Source organism: Tamandua tetradactyla, chromosome 4, assembly GCF_023851605.1.
Source record: "Tamandua tetradactyla isolate mTamTet1 chromosome 4, mTamTet1.pri, whole genome shotgun sequence".
NCBI lineage: Eukaryota > Metazoa > Chordata > Mammalia > Pilosa > Myrmecophagidae > Tamandua > Tamandua tetradactyla.
Window position 1 is genome coordinate 78,247,771 of NC_135330.1, and position 19,595 is coordinate 78,267,365.

The window sequence follows — 19,595 nt, forward strand, 5'->3', positions numbered from 1 at the left end:
TTTTTTTTAAGGCAAGCACGTGGTTCGGAGAGAACTTATAAATTTCTCCTCCCTAGCAAGACCGTGATGTTATCTGCTGGCAGCAGAAGGTGCTCTCCAAGCGGAGCTCCAGAAGCTCCCGAGAGAGAGAGAGAGAGAGAGAGAGAGAGAGAGAGAAGGGAAAGCGAGAGGAAGGGAGAGAGAGAGAGAGAACACAGTATAACGGTCTAGGGTAGCTATTCGGGAACAAACCGAGGGGGCTGCGTGGCTGCAGAAAGGAGAGGAAAGGAAGGCTCTATTTCAGAGTGGCAAGTGTCTATCTCCCAAGTGAGAGAGATCTGGAGAGGTTGGGAAAGGGCGGGAGTCCAAGGGAACTCCAACGCAAGCCCCTTAGGAATAAAAGTGCCCAGCCAGTGCGTCCCCCGAGTTGCCATCGCGGTCCGCTGTGGGTGAAAGCAACCGCGGCGGCGGCGGCGGCGGCGGCTGGTTGTCACTGCTGGGTTGGCGTTCGGAGAGAGCCGAGGAGAAGGAGGAGCAGGAGAAGGAGGGAGCTGGAGACCGGACGCATCTGTAAGCCGCGGCGGCAGCAACCAGGAGTAGGCGCTCGGCTTGGTGCGTGCGGCCCGGGGAGCAGGGTTCCGGGAGCAGGATCCTCGCCACCTTCGCAGCCTCTGCGGCCCCTGCACAGCCCAACCGAGTTCCGAGCACCGTGCGAAGCGCACCCGCCTCCTCGCAGCGCGCCGGGCTCGCCCCCAGCGCGCGCACACGCGCGCTCGCGCACACACACGCACACACACATACACACACACACACGTGTGCGCTCCTCCTGCTGCTGCTCCTGCTCTCAGCGACGCAGTGGAAGGCAGGGCCGAACCGCTCCTTCTTTAAATATATAAATCACAGCCCTGGGCAGCCTCCGCGGCCCCGGTTACAGCGCTCCCCGCGCCCCGGTCTTCAGTTCGCCAGCTGCCAGCCCCGGGACCTTTTCATCTCTCCCTTTTTTGGCCGGAGGAGCCGAGTTCAGATCCGCCACTCCGCACCCAAGACTGACACACTGAACTCCGTTTCCTCCTCTTAAATTTATTTCTGCCTAATAGTCACTAGTTTCTTTTTTCCCCCCATCTCGTCGCTCCAAGAAAACTTTTTCTTACTCCCCAATGTCAGAGTTCCCTTTGATTATATAGTATTAATATTTTCACCTTTGGAACTACTTAATTTTCTTTTTAAAAGGAATTCAAGCAAGATACATTTTTTTTTTTTGGACTGGGTATTGACTCGATCGATTGCAAAAGTTTCGCATTAAAACAACAACAACAAAAACAACAAAAACATCTACCAGATATTTTAAGAATTGTTGGTTTCTTTTCGGCTTACTTTCTTTTTTTTTTTTTTTTTTTTTAACTTTTTTCGTCCTTAAAAAAAAATGCACTACTGTGTGCTGAGCGCTTTTCTGATCCTGCCTCTGATCACGGCTGCGCTCAGTCTGTCTACCTGCAGCACGCTCGATATGGACCAGTTCATGCGCAAGAGGATCGAGGCAATCCGCGGGCAGATCCTGAGCAAGCTGAAGCTCACCAGCCCCCCAGAAGACTACCCAGAGCCCGGGGAGGTGCCCCCGGAGGTGGTCTCCATCTACAACAGCACCAGGGACTTGCTCCAGGAGAAAGCGAGCCGGAGGGCGGCTGCCTGCGAGCGCGAGAGGAGCGATGAGGAGTACTACGCTAAGGAAGTTTACAAAATAGACATGCCGCCCTTCTTCCCTTCCGAAAGTAAGTGCTGGGCTTCACTTCTGTTTCCCCGAGCTTTGGCGCTGCTGCCCAGAGCTCTCAGAACTGCAGCAACTCCTTGGGATCGCCCTTTCCTCCCCGGGTCCCCTCTCGCTCTTTCCCCCTTCTCCAGTCCTTCCCCCCACCCACCTCCTTTCTAGTTGCGTGCTGAAGAAACTTAGGCTTTAAAACTAACTTTCAACTTTACTTTCCCCATCACGCCTCTCCTACAAACGCCTCAGTGCTTTATAAGGCATCTCTCTTTTTCTCTTCCCTGAAATCTTGACTCGGCCACTAGCGAAGAGTCAACCCTCTTTTGTCAAACCAGAGCCGCTCCCTAGGGCAGAGTTCAACTGGGAAAGCTTGGTGGGTTGGTTTGCTTTGCTCAGACAGGCATAGAGCTCGCTGAGCTGGTGCACGAAGGGTTAAAACAAAAGTGGCTCAAAACTAGCCTCTCCCCAAAGGCGCCCCCCTCCGCATCCGGACCTATCAGCTGGTTGCCCTAGCTTCCTCTATTGTCTCTCATGGCTCCCTAAAAATCTTAGCTTCGCCAAGAGAAAATCCCTATTGGAGATCCCTAGGAAAAAAAAAAAAAGCACCTCAATCCTTGATACTTATTTGCCAAGGGTTTGATAGTCCCCGAAGGCAAGATCCGTCCCCTTTCTGCTTCACCTGGAGTTGTTTGTAGAAAGCACAACTTCGTTTCTCCTGTGTTTAGAACGCTTTTACTTCACGTTATTTTTAATTTTTTAATTTTTTATTTTTGCAGAGTTCACCCAAACCTGCCTTCTTAAGTTCGTCTTTCATAGGACTGTTTTGGTTATGGTTTAGCAGATCATTTTTCTCACGGGTTTATTAAGTTTGTCTTTTTCAAACTTGAGCCCTGTGCTCCCTGCCCTCTCCCTGGCTTCCTGCATTAACTGCGGTGCATTCCTAATCTCAAATAGAGTAGAATGCTGGCTTCTCTAAGGGCAGCGTCCTCAAAACCAGCTGGCAGACAGTAGCAATGGGAGTGAAATGATTTATTGTAGAGTTCTTTGAAGGGAAGGGGAGAGAACACTTAACTTAGAACTATTTCAAAGTTCTTCTAAAAGAGAAAAAAGAAAAGCATTGGGTGATACCTGAGAGGGTTAAGTACAGGAAGAAGGGGGTAGGAGGGAGAAAAAAAAAGAAAGAAAAACTTCCACATTTGCATCTTGCAAATCCCAAATCCTACACTTTTCATTGGTTATCCATTTCTCTCCTCCCCTTTCCATGCCCTATATACTTGTTGGCTGTCTTTGCAAAGTCTCCGTGTCTTGCCTAAATAGATAATACAGCCATCTTGGTAATTTTATCCTAGAGGTTCTAATTGCAGGGTGGTGCTTTTCATTTTTAATATTTATTTTTAGTTTGACAAGTTATAGCTATGTGACTTGCCATGTCTTGTACTTGATGGTCTTAGAATGTCAGCTGAAGTGTCTAAACCGCCCCCACCCACCCCCACCCCTTCTTCCTGGCTACCTTTCTTTTGCTGCAGTCTCTTCTTATTGTTCAATAACATCACACACACAGGAGATCCTGGCAAAGCAGGATGATTTTATTATGGTAATTATGGACCATCCATAACAGCAGTGATAAATACACTCCACCTTGGTTTTTCCCCTTGGGAAGTACGCTTTCTACCTAGGGTGGTGCCAAGGAGATATTAGGAAAGAAAGTTCATTTATAATTAGTGCAAAATGCACCGAGACAGAGCTAGGAGTTGAGTCAGTTTGCTTTCTCTAGCGCAGGCATCCCTTCTGCTGGCATTTGGGCACACAGGCAAGTGTGTGACCTGGAGACTGAACGCCTTATTCCTTCAGTGGTCATCGGCCCTGATGAACTGCCGGCACTTTTATAGCCAAGAGGTCTGACGTCATCATTTTATGGGTGTGGAGAGAATGAGTTACCCCCAAACCCGAAAAGGCACTGATTCTTCATTGTCTCAAGCCCCATTCAGTCAGCAGCCCCGGATCGGGTCGTGGTTGGATTTTCAGATTATTAGGAGGATTCTGCATATGGCATCTAAGGACAGTCGTGGATTCTCCCCTCCACCCCATCCCGAGATAAACTTAAAACTCTAAGTCCAGTATAAAAAAAAATACAGTCAGTTTTGGTACAAAGACTATAGTCTTCTTACATTGTGCATTGGGAATTTAAGAGCAGCAAGCCATATTAATAACAGATTTGATACTACTGTGCAAGGGCTGTGAATAATTTTATAGAAAGTAGGTTAACTGATTTTCCAGCACTTTCTAGTTATACTGGAATATAGTGAACCCTTCCAAAAAAAAGGAAGAAAAGAAATCACTCCACCATATTTTTAAAGGGCAAATTGAAAGTACAGCACTGGCTTATATACCAAATTTCCCTCTTTAGGACTTTACTGCCTAAGTATTAACTTTTAACTCTGCCGTCGCTGAAGTGGCTGAGTGGGAGGGAGTGTGCCAGCCATCTCATGCAGTGAATCCACCGAGAGCCATAAGCCCCTGAGGGGAAAGCCTGGGAAAGATCACTGGTTCATATTTTACCAACAAGTTATTAGTGTTCAGGGAGTGACTTCAGCTCGGGTATTACAAATATGCTCCAATTATATTCAATGAGCTATATATTATTACAGATTGCTGATAGCCCTTTGCAGGACATTTTATAAAGTTCAGACTAAATATTTTTAGTAATGTCGAGATTTAAAAGTAAAAATATGAGAGATATTGCATATGCCTTAAGGCATATTTTGCCTTAAATATTATCCTTGGCTAAATGTGCTATATAAATACAGTAAATATGAATAGAACTGGCCAGGTGCCAATCTCCTGGGATGAATTTTAGTCAAGAAAGTATTTATGGGATATAAATAATACTATGTCAACATTTGAAGAAGGGGTCTGATTAGGTTGAATTTATTCATATTGATCTTTTCACATGCTGTTAGTTTAAGGCTCAAAGTGGAGTTACGCTAAGGTTTACAGATAGTTTTCCTGATGGGAATTAGTGGACCTGTAGTCCTTTTGGCAGTCCATTGAAGTGCATGTCACATCTATTCGAAAGACATTGCACAAGGCTCTGGAAATTTAGAAAGAGTAATCGCATTAAATACACTAAGAATCCACATAATCTATGGTGAAAATTCATGGATGCTAGGACAATCAAAAAGACAGGAAAAGAGAAAAGCTTTCATTTTCTTTCTTTCCTCTCTCTTTTTCTCTATAAGAAATCAAGCATATACTATGGTTCTAATCGCGGGTGATTCTGACCCTCCTCCCCCCTCCCCCGGGACATTTGACATTGTCTGGGGACATTTTTGGTTGTCATGACAGGGGGTGGAGGTAGTGGGTAGAGGCCGGGGAGGCTACCCAAAATCCCACACGGCCCAGGGCAGCCCCACCCAACCAAGAGTCATCTGGCACCAAGAGTGAAGACTGCCCGCGTTGATCCTGGTGTTTACGTTGGGTTACTGAGGTCGGCAAGTAGTGCCATTTAAAAAATAATGACGTAAAAATAAAATAGGGCGGCGTGGTGACTCAGTGGAGGAATTCTCGCTTGCCATGCCAGGGACCCGGGTTTGATTCCTAGAGCCTGCCCATGCCTAAAAATAAAATAAATAAAATAACTTTATTATCAAAAGGACATTAAAATAAGAGCACTGAATAGGAAGATGATCAGGAAAAGCTACCTCAAGTAAACGGGGAGGTCGAGTTACACCATTTTGTACGGACGATACTCAACTATTGTAATCTTAAAGCGCTTAATTCGAGTCATCAAAATGGCCCTTTCATTTCGCCTAAGTAATGTTGTTGACCCATATTTAGCTTATGTGTGATGTTAGTCAGAACAGGGGGAAAAAGCAGTGAATAATTATCTGGGATTTTCACTGCAAGGAAAATAGCTGCATATGATAAAAAAGAGTAGAATCTTTTTATAGGTGATGGAAGAAAGTAAAAACCCATGTTGGTTTATTCTATCACACTGAATCAGATAAACTGAAATGTACAGACTGAAACATCACAGTGAAGTTTCCTTTATAAATTTTTCACATAAATGGTAAACACATAATACCCAGCACTCTCTCTTTTTCTTTCCTCTGTGATTCCCAAGTGGAGGTGTGGAATGTAGAAGGGATATCACCAGCACTATGATTTGGGGAAATGCGACAGCGTTCTATTCATGAATATGTCCTCATATAAATTGCTGGTATGTTGGTCAATCACCCGATGAAGGAAAATATTAACAATTGCTGGAGCATAGTAAGTTTTTTTTTTTTTTCTTGCTTGGGCAGGCACCGGGAATCGAACCCGGGTCTCCGGCCTGTCAGGCGAGAACGCTGCCTGCTGAGCCACCATGCCCCCCCACCCCATAGTTACATTTTTGCTTTAGGTTTGGAAACTATTTTTTAAGATTCCCTGCCTTTTAGTGTGTGGCTTATGTAAGACAGAGAGAGAGCTCAGACAGATTTGAACCCCTTATACTTCCAGAATGATTGAGTTATTAATACAACAACGGGCCAATCTTAAATCCCTCCCATCTTGATTGCGTCATCGCTAGAACTAACTCTAGGGTCTGATGGCAATTACACTGAGGTCACATTCTCTTCCTCCAGGATTTCCTCTCCTATTTCTTTTACTTCTCTAAGACTAGAAACAACCGTCAAAGAAATATGCTGCTTATCCTGGAAGCAGTTGGGCAGTCTTTATCCGGGTGAGGGATCTCCTGCTGTTCCCGAGGAGAGCTGACAGCAGCCTGGTCGCCGGGACCACGGGGCCGGGCGGAGAGAACCCGGAGCCCTCGTGTCTCCGCAGCGACCCCTGTGGCCTATCAAAGACCTGCAGGTTTCAAATGATGACAAGATGCTGATGTCACTCTAGCCGCAGCATCTTTCATGTGAAGATATTAAAGAATGACAGATCGTTTTTCCTAGAGGAAACTGAGATGTGAAAAAAAAGGGCTAATGACTCACTCTTGAGCCCACATCAAATCTGGGTTAGAACCGAGGAGGTCACTGACTCCTAGGCTTTTGCCCAGAGATTGCAACACACTGAAGGCTGCATTTTTAGAAGGTTGGGGAAAATACAGTGGAGGAGTCATGTGGAGGCGACTGACTCCTGGAGCGCTGTGGAGGCCCACGCCAAGGTGGACCGGTGGTCAGGCCCCTCCTTTCTCCACCGCCACCCCCTCTGCCCTTTGTAGAGTCAGTAGTAAGGTGAGCAGCAGGCAAAGAGTCTGCTGGTAGAGCGCTGGAAATAGCCCTTTTGGCTATCTTGATGTAGCATTTCCGGTACTGACTGGGATCCTGGAGAGAGGATTTGGATTTGCCAGATGTGCCTGCTCTACTTCTGCAACCTTTCTCCTTAAGGGCATATCCCACGTTGGCGGACTGCAAGTTAGCTCTCTCCCAACAGTCTGATGAGATGTAGCTGTGGCCGAGATCAACAAATGTTTCCATGGTCATTTTGAAACCATATGGTGTGCTTTTGTTTATTTTTTTTTTAATTTTTAAAAAACAAAACACTGTTCTTAACTTGGTAACTCAATGTTCTCCAGGTATTTTATGTTAAATTTAATAACATGTTAGGGATCCTTTGACTCGCTTCTTTAGACTAAAAAGTTTGCTTCAGTCATTTGTTTAGAAGAAATTTGCATCTTACCTAGGAATGCAAGCTGATTTTTTGGGTGTTGCTATTTGCTTCATTTCTTCTCTAATCTCTGATATCCAGAAGCAGGTGTTTGTTTAGCTGTCCTGCACTGTCACCACTGCCCTATTTCCTGGGTTGGCTTGGTGGGCTTGATTCTGCAGAAAACTCCCCCTAATCCTCTTCCCCACAATCTCTGAATTACCTTCTTGTTCTTCACTGTTACGGGATATCTGCATATATGGTGGTAAATGCTTACACATAGTGTCCACATTTGACACTCTGCTGTGTTTGTGGGAGATAGCAGGGTTTCCAGAGGTGCGCTGGAAACCATTCCATCCAGTTGGTATGTCTTAGGACCTCCACCTCATTCTTTGTAAGTTCCATGCAATGGATGCATGTCCCTTACTGAGATTGTCCCTTAAGTGGCCTCTGCCACCTCAGTGGGGCTAGGAACAGAGCATGGCAGGGCTGGTAGTCCACCATGTCTGGGCACCATCTCGCCCTCCCGTGAGAAGGCCCTACGCATATAGACTTCTTAGTAAAGCATTCACATCTCTTAGATAACATCTGAGCCCTCTCAAGAGTTGGCTCCTTTCACTAAATCTCTGCATGTATACCATATTGCAGTCACATTATCTTCTTTGCATTTGCCCAAATGTGCCATTTATTTTCACGCTTCTAGGCCTTGGTTTATGCTCCTCTTCTACCTGGAGATCCATTATTTAAAACCTTTAGACGTGCTTCCAAGCTTATTCAGCTGCTACCTCTTCATGAAACCTTACTTGATTTTCCTAGTCATATTTAATTGGTCCTTCCTGTGCACTCATACAAGATGCATGTTGTCTGTATCACAGCCTCTTTTCTTTGGCTGTTGGTAAAATCCAGTTGTGTTCTGGACTCTCCTTCATAGGTTTGTAAACTTCTCTCAGAACAGAAATGGAGGCTGACTTATGTATATTCTTACAAGATCTAGCACATTTTACTTGCTCAATCAATGCTTAAGACAAAGCAAGCATTTCCCTTTAGCAAATAAGATTGAACTATCAGGCGAAGCGTCAGCACTAGCATATGTGGAGAGATGAAATCGACTTACCTTTGTTGTCAGGGGAAATGTGCCTGATGGGCCAGGTGGCTCTGCTAAAGACAGCCTAGGATTCCTCCTAAGGACACATTTCCTGTTTCCAGTTTTACAGATGGTGTGAGAATAGCAAAACTGTGGTGATGGTGGTGGTGATGACGATGATAGCTAATCTTTCTCAAGCACTTCCTACATGTGCCAATCACAGGTTTAAATAATTTCCATTATGTTCTTGTTTAATCTTCACAGCAACCCTAGGAGGTAGGTACTGGTATTTTCCCTCTGACACCGGAGGATATGGATGCAGCTGTTTCTGTCAGCGATGTCTTATTGCATGTAAGGATTTCAGTCACCTCAAATAGTATAGGCTTTAACATGGAAAACAGGACATAGAGAACCTGAGTTTTCTTGCCTTATTGCAAAATGATGTAGTGTATCCACAGAAGAGAGCTGGCTCTCCTCTTCTACCAGGAATTACATTCATAAGCTCAGAATTCTTTCCTTAGAAAAGGAAATATACCTCTGAAGACTTGAGTCTTTTTTCCTTGCTGCTAATAATTTAAGCTTTTATCTCTGCATGTGTTTGATACAAAAATTGTGATTAATTGCATCCCTTTTTTGTTTTTCATTATTTTTTAAAATATTTTTATTGACAAATCTTCACACACATGCATCTCTTTTTCACAACCATCTTCTTCACAAAAGCTTTGATGAATCTGTTTGACAAATTATTCATTGTCTCAGACAGTTGGTTTATTTGGGAAGGCAGGATGGCGCTATGGACTTTGGAGCCAGGCAGGCCCATTAAGTAAAAGAAGGAGAATAAATAAAAGGGAATTACACCAAAAATCATCTCAGAGGTTGAAAGGGAAGCAGAAGTATCAAAAGACAAGAAGTCCTCCCTGGGCCTTTGGCAGTTTTAAAAAGTGGTCCTTTTTTAATTAGCGACTTGGCTGTCTCAGGGCAACTTATCAACATTGCCTTAATGACATTTAAGTTGCTTCCTGGTTGAATTCGGATCTTGACTCTGCCATTATTGGCACTGTGGCCTGATTGAGGGCCCTTCATTTAACTGGGCCTCAGTTAATTCCCTTGCAAAGATGAGGAAAATAATTCCTGCTTGATAATGTGGTAAAGAATTAAAGATATTGTGTAGGAAGGAGCAGCTTCTGGCAGTAGGTAGGTATTCATCACACCGTGGCTTTTATTCACTGAGTCTTGGACACTGATTTTAAGATGCACCATTATTTCACGTACCTCTGCAAAAGAGAGTATCACTGCCGATTGAATATAACATGCTGCTAAGGGTAAGAGAGAATCTGGATTTTAGAGAGATTAACATGTGAGAAATCTTCAGAATTAATGACATTGCATACATATGAGCAGAATAAAAGAATACTTGTCCATGTGCACACAGAACAGAATGCTGTACTAGTATCCTGTGGAAAACAGAATTAAGTGGAGACATGATATCTGCCCTCAGAAAACTTTTCTACTTAGTAAATGTTAGGAGCCACCGACTGGTAATACCCACCTGTGGAACCAGAAGTGGCAGGTTCATGTTCCTTCTCCAAGCTGGAGCATTTTGCTATGCATGCTCAGTACACTAATTTCCAGTTTTAATTTTTCTGACAGCTCAGGTTTTTGCCACTGGTTTCAACATCTATGGCAATATTTAGGGAAAAAATGTTCAAATTACTTTACCCGATCTCTCTGAATATGCGTATCAGTCACAAACCTCCTGCCCCTTTATATTTCTGGGTCACAAAGTATGAAGTCACACAAAGAAGGAAGACCAGGAATCGAAGGGCGTCACTCTTCTTGCCCTCTTACAAAAGGAACTAGTGCATCTGTCGGAGAGAGTGGTTCTCCTCTCCCACCTCTCGTTGCTCACCAAAGGAAACATATAGTGGGTGCTTCCGGATAAGGTGCTTCGAGGCCGGGTTCCACAACTCCCCACAAGTCCTGTCTCTTCTCACCTCCCCTAATGATAGACTCTGTTGAGAAAGAAGCCAGGCCATTTGGAATCAAGGCTGAGCCAGGTTAGTCGTGGTTAGACCTCATATCACCTCCATAACCAGACACTGACCACAGCAATCTCTTAGCTGTCAGATGGTTAATTTTTAAAATAGGCTTTATCAGTAGAATGACATTAGGGAGTAGATGTCTCACAGAGGAAGATGGATGAGAAGTGGTCGGGGTGGGGGGGTTGGACACCGCAAGGGGTTAAAGGAGAAGAAATGAAGGGGTGGAATGTGATTTCAAAGGGGAGAAGCCAAGCTTTGGCCTTGAGTAGCTGTTAACAGTGCAAGGTATTTCCTCAGTTACTTAGCATCCTGGCTTTCCTAGTGCAACCTAGCAAAACAGTTTCTTTGGTGTTAGAAGACATTGGTTCCTGTCCAAGAGGAGTTCTGTTGCTGGATTCGGTGCCTGTTTAGGAGGGAAAATCTCATGATGCTGAGAAAGCTATCTTCTGTGGCCCCAGGCCACCCCTTCACTCTCAAAAATGAGCATTTGGATTTTTTTGTCTCCAGATAAGTCAAAAATGTGTGGCCTAGATGTTCATTTAACCACATCGACTTGAGGAACTTAAGGCAAATGGAAAATGCCTTTTGAATGTTACAAAGCCCAGATCTTCTGAAAACAGTTTGATTGCATTTCCAACCCTCCACAAGTGGCCAGAGATATATGTGTTTCTGAAAGTAAAGTCACGGAGCTGCTATTGGTGAATAAGACAGCTGTTTTAGAGTTGTTTGTTTCAGGAAATTCTGTAGCATCATTCTGGTCTTATGAAAGGAAAAGAAAAATGTTGTGACTTAGACCTTGGCTCTGTTCATTTGGCTTTCCCTATCTAACCCACACCACACTGACAAATACCACATCTGTCTTGACAAGCTAGTTCACAAATAACTATTCATTCATAACTTTAGGCTGTTGTAAGAATCCTTTTTTTGTTACTTCATCTTGTGAACAAGAATGCAAAGCTTGGTTTTGAGAAAGGCTGAAATGACCACAAATTTACTTATCTTTGCTGTGCCATGAGAGAGCACAATTTGAAAGAGAATACTGTGTATTTTTAGTGATTTTAAGTTCAGTAAAATATGCATTATTCCCAAAGCGTAAATGGAACTATTCTGAGAATATACTATTTAAAGCTATGCATTCAATTCTGTATTGGTAATGTCAGTGCTTCTGAAAGTTTTTCAGGGATATAGCCGTATTCTACCATTCCTTCCATTTGGGGTTTTTATTCTTATACAGTCATTTATGTTCCTATCCAATGACTTACTCTCAGTTTCACTCACGCTTTGCCATCCTAAAAACAACCACTCAGGTTGCTTTTACTTGCTTTATAATGAACTCCTGTAATTAAACAGATGGTTCAGCATATCCCCCCCCAAAAAAGGTGGACAATTTATTCTGATTCTAATTTAGAAGGATTAAACAAATGAACAAACAAACAAACAAACAACTGAAGGCATTTCCTTGCAGAAGATGGATGATTTGTTGAAGGAACTGGCTACATGGAGATGTTTCCATATCCGAGATCATACATTTTGGGCTCTGGAAGTTAAGGAGAGAGGCAGAGGTAGAAGAGCTCCAGAGCTCCTTGCTTCCCCCAAGAAGTGGCCAAGCAGAATCAAAAGAAAATTTCAGCCATCACCTCAGGTTCTGATGTAGCGCTTACCACCTTTGGACAAGTTTGTTCAATTCTACCCCTTCGGGTTACCTGTATCAGCCTTCAGCCTGCTTTATTTCTGAGCTATCTTGGGGCATTTTTAAAAACCATGTTGATTTGAATACTAGTTGAGTCATGCATTTCGTTCCTCTTCACTGTATTAAGTTTGAAGTTAGGCAGTTAAGTGTGGGACTGAAGTCACTGGTCTGATCAGTGGCCTGTGTCTTGGACTGTCACTATTTCTCCTATTAAACTTGTACTTTTCTCCTCCATAGAATGAAGTGAATGGTGCTAGTTTGTCTTGGAGAGAGATGTGTTTGTGAAGAATTCCACTGTCAGAAAACACCAATATCAATAACAAAACTCTGTATATAGAGTTTGATGGATAATTTCCTCAATTCTTTGACAAAAGTGCTCAGGTTTTAGAAAGAGCATCTTGAGCCAAGCTGCCCTGAGTCATTATACATTTGGGATCAGCAGTTTGTCCTTTCTTACTAACATTTACTGGGAATTCTCAAAAGTAGAGTGGCACCTGGTAGTTTAGTGTTGGGAAGAAATGCTAGTATGCACTTGTAGAATTGCTGTAGTCACGAGAGAGATGCATTAGGTGTTTGGGTCGTGGGAGAGGAGCAGGAGAGATGTAGACAAGGACTGAATTGACATGGAATTTAGTTGAAAAACTTTTAAGGATATTAATTCTGCATAAGATATCACTAAAGCAAGAATGGCGTTACCTCTATCATATAGACATTTTGATATTTCATAAAACCACTACTTACTCAGAGCAAACAACCCTTGTAGGGGAATAGGTTTTCCCTGATCCCCCTGGGTGGGGCTTTATGAACTCACATGAGGTTTTGTAAAAGGTCTTCCTAACATATAAGTAACAAAGACCTATATTCATGGTTCTTAAATTTTAGCATGCAAACACCTGCAGGGTTTATTATAAATGCAGATTTCCAAACCCTTAACCCTCACCCCTAGTCTGGTCATTATTCAGTAGTTTTAAGGGAGTCTCCAGAAATCTGTATCTTAACAAGAAGGCCAGTTGATTCTCATGCAGGTAGTTCAGAGACATATTCTAAAAACATGGCTTTTGTTTTGTTTTGTTGTTTTATTTCTTAGTCAAGTCATGGCAGACAAAAATGAAACCCCACAACTTACAGTTAATTTCATTGCCGTTTATTTTTTGCAAATCACTCATGCCAAATTTTGAATCCAGGACTCTTTCAATACATGACTTATGTGAGTCATAGTCCCCCATTGTCAATTAGTGTGTGCCCAAGTACTTCTGAAATGCATGCTTTCTCTGAAATTATTAGTCTCAGTTTCCACTGTGTTTCACATTTTACAAAGTGTTTTCATATAGCAAAGCCTCAATGATCTACAAAAGTGTATCCCCACCACAGTGCCACTCCAGTCATGTAGATTATTGAAAATTGATTATTTAAAAATTAAGGATTGTTCTCACCTGCCATGCCAGAGACCCGGGTTTGATTCCTGGTGCCTGCCCATGCAAAAAAAAAAAAGAAAAGAAAAATTAAGGGCTGTTTTCTTTGGCCTAAAAAACATTATTAGCATCACTCATATCATTATCCAATCCATGATCTCAATGCCTGAAGCACTGTATCAGCAATGCTCACTATTCTTCAGCCTGTTTAAAAAAATGAAACAAACCAAAAAAAAAGAGGAGGAAATAAAAAGAAAGAAAAGAAAGGATTTTAAGATAAGTGGAAGTAAACCAAAAGTGCATACTTGAGCCATGCTTGCTAGAAATTTGCTATCAACAATAGTTACCTTGCCTTGTTCCAACATCAACTTTGCATGGCCTGGGTGACCTTGGAAAATTTTGGAGGTCTGACTTCAGTTCGTAGAATTGTCCTTCTTTTGCACCACCACATACACTGGCCTGAAGAAGGTGCTGTTTCCCAGGAAAAGGAGTTAAATCCCCCCAAGAAACTCTTCCTAGTTTGAAGGAAAACTATTGCGAACCAAGCAATTTACTCTGTGCATTGGGCCTTTCTCTTTGAGATTTTTATTAAAGATAACTTTCAGCATCTCTTTTTAAAGGTCTGATGTGAATGAGAAAACTTTGTTTGACTTGACAAATCTTGTGACAAACAATTTATATCCAGTGTGGCTTCCTGTCTTTGCTGACGGGATATTTGAGGGAATTTTCCTCCTGTTAAGACTCTGGAGAAGGCTCTAAAAATAAACAACACGGATGCTTATTGGTGGGAACATATGTGAACAGATGTCAGCTGGAAGCAGCATATGGTGGCAATGTGAGAGCAGCATGTGCTTACATCAGCCCAGTGGTGGGCTCCTTTGCCACGCAGGCTGAGCAGAGTCCCATATCCCAGTTACAGAGAGGGCTCACTGGAAGGGGTAACCCACGTGCTTGTTTTCACACGTCATCAGGATCCAGGTAGTAAGCTGAATATCGTTAGGGAAGGTTGGAGAAGGTAAGTTACAGGTGCTGGAAAAAGCCTTCGTTATCAGTTTTAAAAACCAGGTGGATAAAAGACATAAATTTGGCAAAAAAAAAAAAATTGGAAAAGTAGTCAAGGAGGCGTTTGTCTTTTCCCAAAAGAAGTTTTCAAGTCAAATCCGAATAGTGGCAGTGTGACTTCTAGGAGACATGCCCCATCTGAGCAGAAGGTGTGTGGAGATTGCACCTACGGGAAGGAATTTGGAAAGAATTGTATTCATGCCAGGCCCAGGGATTCTTTTATCAAGTAAGTTAGATAACGAATGTTATTACATTCCTTGAGCACTGTTTATTTGTCATTCACCTTTTTGGGGATGGGCGTGCATGGTCCAGGAATCAAACCTGGGTGTCCTGCGTGGAAGGTGAGCGAGTGTTCTACCACTGAACCCCCCCCCCGACCCCGTGCACCCTCTATTTGTCATTCACTTTTAAATACACCACCTCATTTCAATTTGTAAAAACTGTTAGGAATAGCAGATCTTACAAAAACAGAGGCTTGTCCAGAGATTCAAAGCTAAGCGGTGACAGAGAAGGGATTTCAATACGAATCTTCTCATGCAAAAATCCTATCCTTACTGACTCTACCATAGATAGAGAAGCCTTTGAACTTGCAGCAAAGTTTTCTTCTCAATTTGAGGTATTTGGGGCTGTATTTTCTTTTTTAAGAATGTGGTGAGCTGCCTACAAGATCTTATCGCTATGACTTTAAAAGAAAGCCAAGTTCAAAATTTCGATCTCTAATAACTATCATGGAAGAGTGGTTTAATCCAGTCCAAGGAGCCCCTAGCTTTTAAACTGCTGCTAAGAAGCCTCAATCCAATATTCATTTGTGCTTATGAGAAGGTGTTTTTCATATGCGGGTTAGAAATGAAGGTGGGTAGTTTTAAGAAAACTGAAATTCATTCTCCCCCACCCCACCCCCCAAAAAAACCCCAAAACTGAAATCCAGACCAGCCAAAGTGAACAGAAAAGTTTTTTTTTTCATTCTTACTAGATCAGCTGTCTTTTGTCAAAGGAGGTCGGGGTCTTTCTGTCCCCTCTTGGCCTTTCAGATAAGTCAAGTTATATATTTTGCCATTTCAGTATATAAACTGTCCATTGTTATTCTAACATTAGCGCCTACGAGACAAAGGGAAATGTGAGCTCTGGAGACTGAGTGCTGGTTAAGGGATGCCAGCAGATCTGGGGCTAGAATCCAGCTATGCTCTGTGCATCGCCAGAGTCTGGTCCTCTGACCTTTCCTTATTTTAGTCCCTGACCCTGAGATTCAGAGAGCTTAAGTTACTGGGGGAATGATAAGAACACTCAGTGAGTCGCGCTTCTACTTTGAATCTTTGTGTAGCTCTATACAAGGCATCTCTTTAGTAAAATAGCTAATGACTGTGCTTTTTAAAACTCCTAGCTGTCTGCCCAGTTGTTACAACACCCTCTGGCTCAGTGGGCAGCTTGTGCTCGAGACAGCCCCAGGTGTTCTGTGGGTACCTTGGTGAGTACACTTGTCTGCTTTATACCTCATTTGCCGTAGCGATAGCAAGTCCATCTTTAGTATTTGTCTCCTGTGGGGAATAGAGAGGCCAACTAGAATTTTGAAATGCAGCCTCGTAGCTGAGCAATCACAAAAGTGCCCTCAACTTTCTAGTCAGAGTTTAAATGAGGAAACATGAACAGTTGGAAGTAAAATGATTACTTGATTACAAAATGTGAAAGAATGGATTGTGGATATATGAGATATGTGTTCCAGGAATTACATGGTGGTTTTAAATTTTAATCTCCTTTACCCCATGGCTGCTACTCTCCCAAGGGTTGAACAATATGGACTGAAAGCCAAAGGGTCCCTTTTTTGTCAACCTGTGGAGCTAGATAGAGTGGGCACAGATGGTATCTTATTTGTTTCCATATTCTTATTCCTGGCACATAGTAGTTGCTCAATGAATGTTTCTTGAATTGACCTGAAATGGAAGAAGGAAATTTTCTCTGCTTTGAGGTTCTGGAAGGAGGCCTGTGGGACAGTTATGCTGATGTCATTATTTTGGACCTTCGTTTTGATGTTCCTGTGTTGTATGAGGAAATGAATTGTCACAAAACAGGTCCTCCGTCAGCTGACTGAGCCTGGGAGGTTGCCACTTGCTCAAACCGCTTAGACCTGACCTTAGTACCAAGGGCAAACTCCTCAGAGCCAGCGCCATGGGTTAGGCTGAGACCAAAGCCAGAGGTTTCCACCCTGTCTGCTTTGGAACATTAATCAACTCAGCCAGCATTTATTGAGTGCCATGGATATGCTGAGCAGTGAGACCATCGTAATGAACAGGGCTTGGGTGCTCCTGCCGCTCAGGGAATTCAGTGGCCTGAGTTGTGCACAAACCATGCTTAGGAAGAGTAGAAATGGAGAAAGCCTGGCACTGGTTCACTCAGCATTTTTCAGGCCTTGAGAAGGCTTGGATTACGTTGATTCTAAATGTGGGTAAAGGTTTCCAAAAGGGACAAAGGAAATGTTTTTATTGCTGCAGTAGGAGACTGTGCTGCCCTACTGTGCAATTTACTATGCCTAACCTTGCTTCTGGAGAATTGGTATAGTTTATTTATGGTGGCCTAACTTGGGGTTTCCTTAAAAAACAAAAGCAAAAACAAAAACAAAAGATCCTTCAGGCCCTGGTGTCTGTCCATGCAAAAAAAAAAATAAAAACAAAAACAAATGATCCTATTGATAGTATACATGTATTTGAGTACAGAAAGTCTCTGAGTGCCTAGAAGCTGCCACGTAAATAAATGGAAAGAGTGAAAGATTTAATCCATGCTTTAAAAGCTCCGTTTGTGCGACATTATATTTGTTTTCAAGATTTAAACTTTTTTTTTGTTTCACTGTCTAAACCAAGGAGTTGAAAGTCTGATTTTATCCTACTATCTCTTTGGAAAGGAAAAGAGAAGAGAATGAGAGAGGGAAAACATTTGTTGAATATCCCGTATGTTCCTGATATTTAAAGCATGCCATCCTAATCCTTCATTGTTGGGTAGGGGGAGCATGATGGTCCCCATTTCCAGGAAATTGTTGCTTGAAGAGTTAAATACCTCATTCCTGGTCATAGAGCTGGTGAGTGGCAGAGCCAAAGTCTGAATTTCAGATCTAGCCTGGATGCTTTCCATCGTACCACAGAGACCCCAGGCATTTTTTTTCCCTTCCTTTAGCTTTCCTTTTGGAATCATGTCCCATTAATTTTATAACTTTCTCACCTATTACTCTTGATTAATTTCCTTTTCATCTTTTTCTCCCCTAGTAAACAAAGATGAGGTCCTTCCTTGGTTCCTGGGGTGGTTTTCTTGCAGACACTCCTTCTCACTTGGGGTTATTTTCGACCATTTAACTGCTGCAGGCTTCCCTCTGTTTTTGATTAGGAAACATTGGAAACTCACTCTGCTTCTCAGTGAATCTGGGAAAATCAGGAGTGTTTCTGTGGAATGGGAGATACGGAGGAAGCTCCATATAGATTCCACGTAGTGGGAGGCTTTTCCATTTCACCCAGGTTTCAAACTCATGGGAAAACTCCGAGCACCCCTTTCAAACCTTCCATGAAAGACTGCTGGGCATTGGGGCTCTGCATTTTTTTTTTTTTTTTGTCTCTGTTCTTAGAAATAGTAATTGAGTAAAAATGTAAGTGAGTATATGCCAAGGGGCAAGCATCCAGGGTCAGAGTGAATTTCTCCATGCTGAGTGTGATTTTGATCACTCGTTAAGTAGAGTCTAGACTGTGCCAAGCAGCTCGAGGACCATCCCTGTCACCTCGTGTGAACCGCCTGTCCATTCCAAGGAGATATTGGGAGCAGCTTGAGAGAGCACGGGGCCTGTGGTGCCTCTTGCTTTTCTGACTCCCCACCTCTAACCTGGGTGAGCTGATAGGTACATCTTCTGACACCAGGGACTGGATTGGCAGCCCCGATGCTTCACCAGGTTTAAATAACATACTCTGGAGTACAAAATAATAATCCATGCTCCTTGTAGCTCATGTGGCTGCAGAATAATTGTTTTCTTTTTTAAACACATGATCCCCAATATTATTAGCCTGCCTAAAGATTTCCCTAATAAGATACAAGAATCTAGAGGGTAAGCACTACAGACAGGCGGTTTCTCTAGGAATGAAATGGATTGACGGTCAAAAAGGTGAGTATTTTTCAAGTGTTTCCTGAGAAAGAGGCTTTTAAGTAACTCAGCTAAGTTTTCAGGATAGCGTTTCCTCAAAATGTGGCATTTGTGTACTTTGTGTCTACTGAGGCATCTTAAAAATTCCCTGGCCTGATGTCAGACCTCTCAGATCAGAATCTCAGGGGTGTGTGGAGCTGAGGAATCTGCACTTTTTAAACAGGTACTGCCGGTGGCTCTGACTAAAGTTTGCAGCTGCTCAAGGCAGCAGAAGCAGTGGCTGTGCAGGTCTGCTGACTTGTATTCATACACCGTGCAAGGGTTCAGCTCCAGCGGGTCTCCATTTGGTCAGCTGGTCCCACCAGTGTGTGACCTGAGTCCTCAGCATGGTGTGTTGTCCATTTTCACAGGTGCATGCAAATATCAAGGTAGACCCATTATTAACTGTATCTCCTGCTCTCTGTTCAGCACAAAGGAGGACAGTGAATGAGGGTATGCAAAAAAGTAAACTAATCACACAGCAGTGGATGCCTAATTTGGAAATTAGGCATGGGAGCGATCATTCAGTCGCCTCTAAATGGACAATTATGCAAAGGGAATTTTCAAAGTTAATGTATAACACAAGTGACATACATTATACAGTGTATAAGTTAATATATGATGCACAATTCCCCTGGATAGAGTTTGTTCAAGGCCTTGCCAGCCTCTTCGTGGCCTGAATTCCATTCTGAGATATTCCATGGGGTAGGGATATAGCCAGCAATGGAATGTAGCACTATCATCTCAGCCAAGCTCAAATTCACATAACTGTAGTTTTCT

At 43.0% G+C, this 19,595-nt stretch overlaps 1 protein-coding gene across 3 annotated transcripts in view; it reads left to right on the forward strand.

Annotated features, from left to right (window-relative positions):
* Positions 1-741: 741 nt before the first annotated feature.
* Positions 742-19,595, forward strand: part of TGFB2 (transforming growth factor beta 2) — an 84,981-nt gene continuing 66,127 nt past the window's right edge. Inside the window, exons 1-2 of one of the 3 annotated variants that reach the window (XM_077157867.1) lie at positions 742-1,748; positions 16,047-16,130. In XM_077157867.1, the coding sequence (XP_077013982.1) occupies positions 1,403-1,748; positions 16,047-16,130 (430 nt within the window). In that variant the 5' untranslated portion in view covers positions 742-1,402. The remainder of the gene's footprint in view (positions 1,749-16,046; positions 16,131-19,595) is intronic. The other 2 variants (XM_077157865.1, XM_077157866.1) reach the window with 2 other exon arrangements.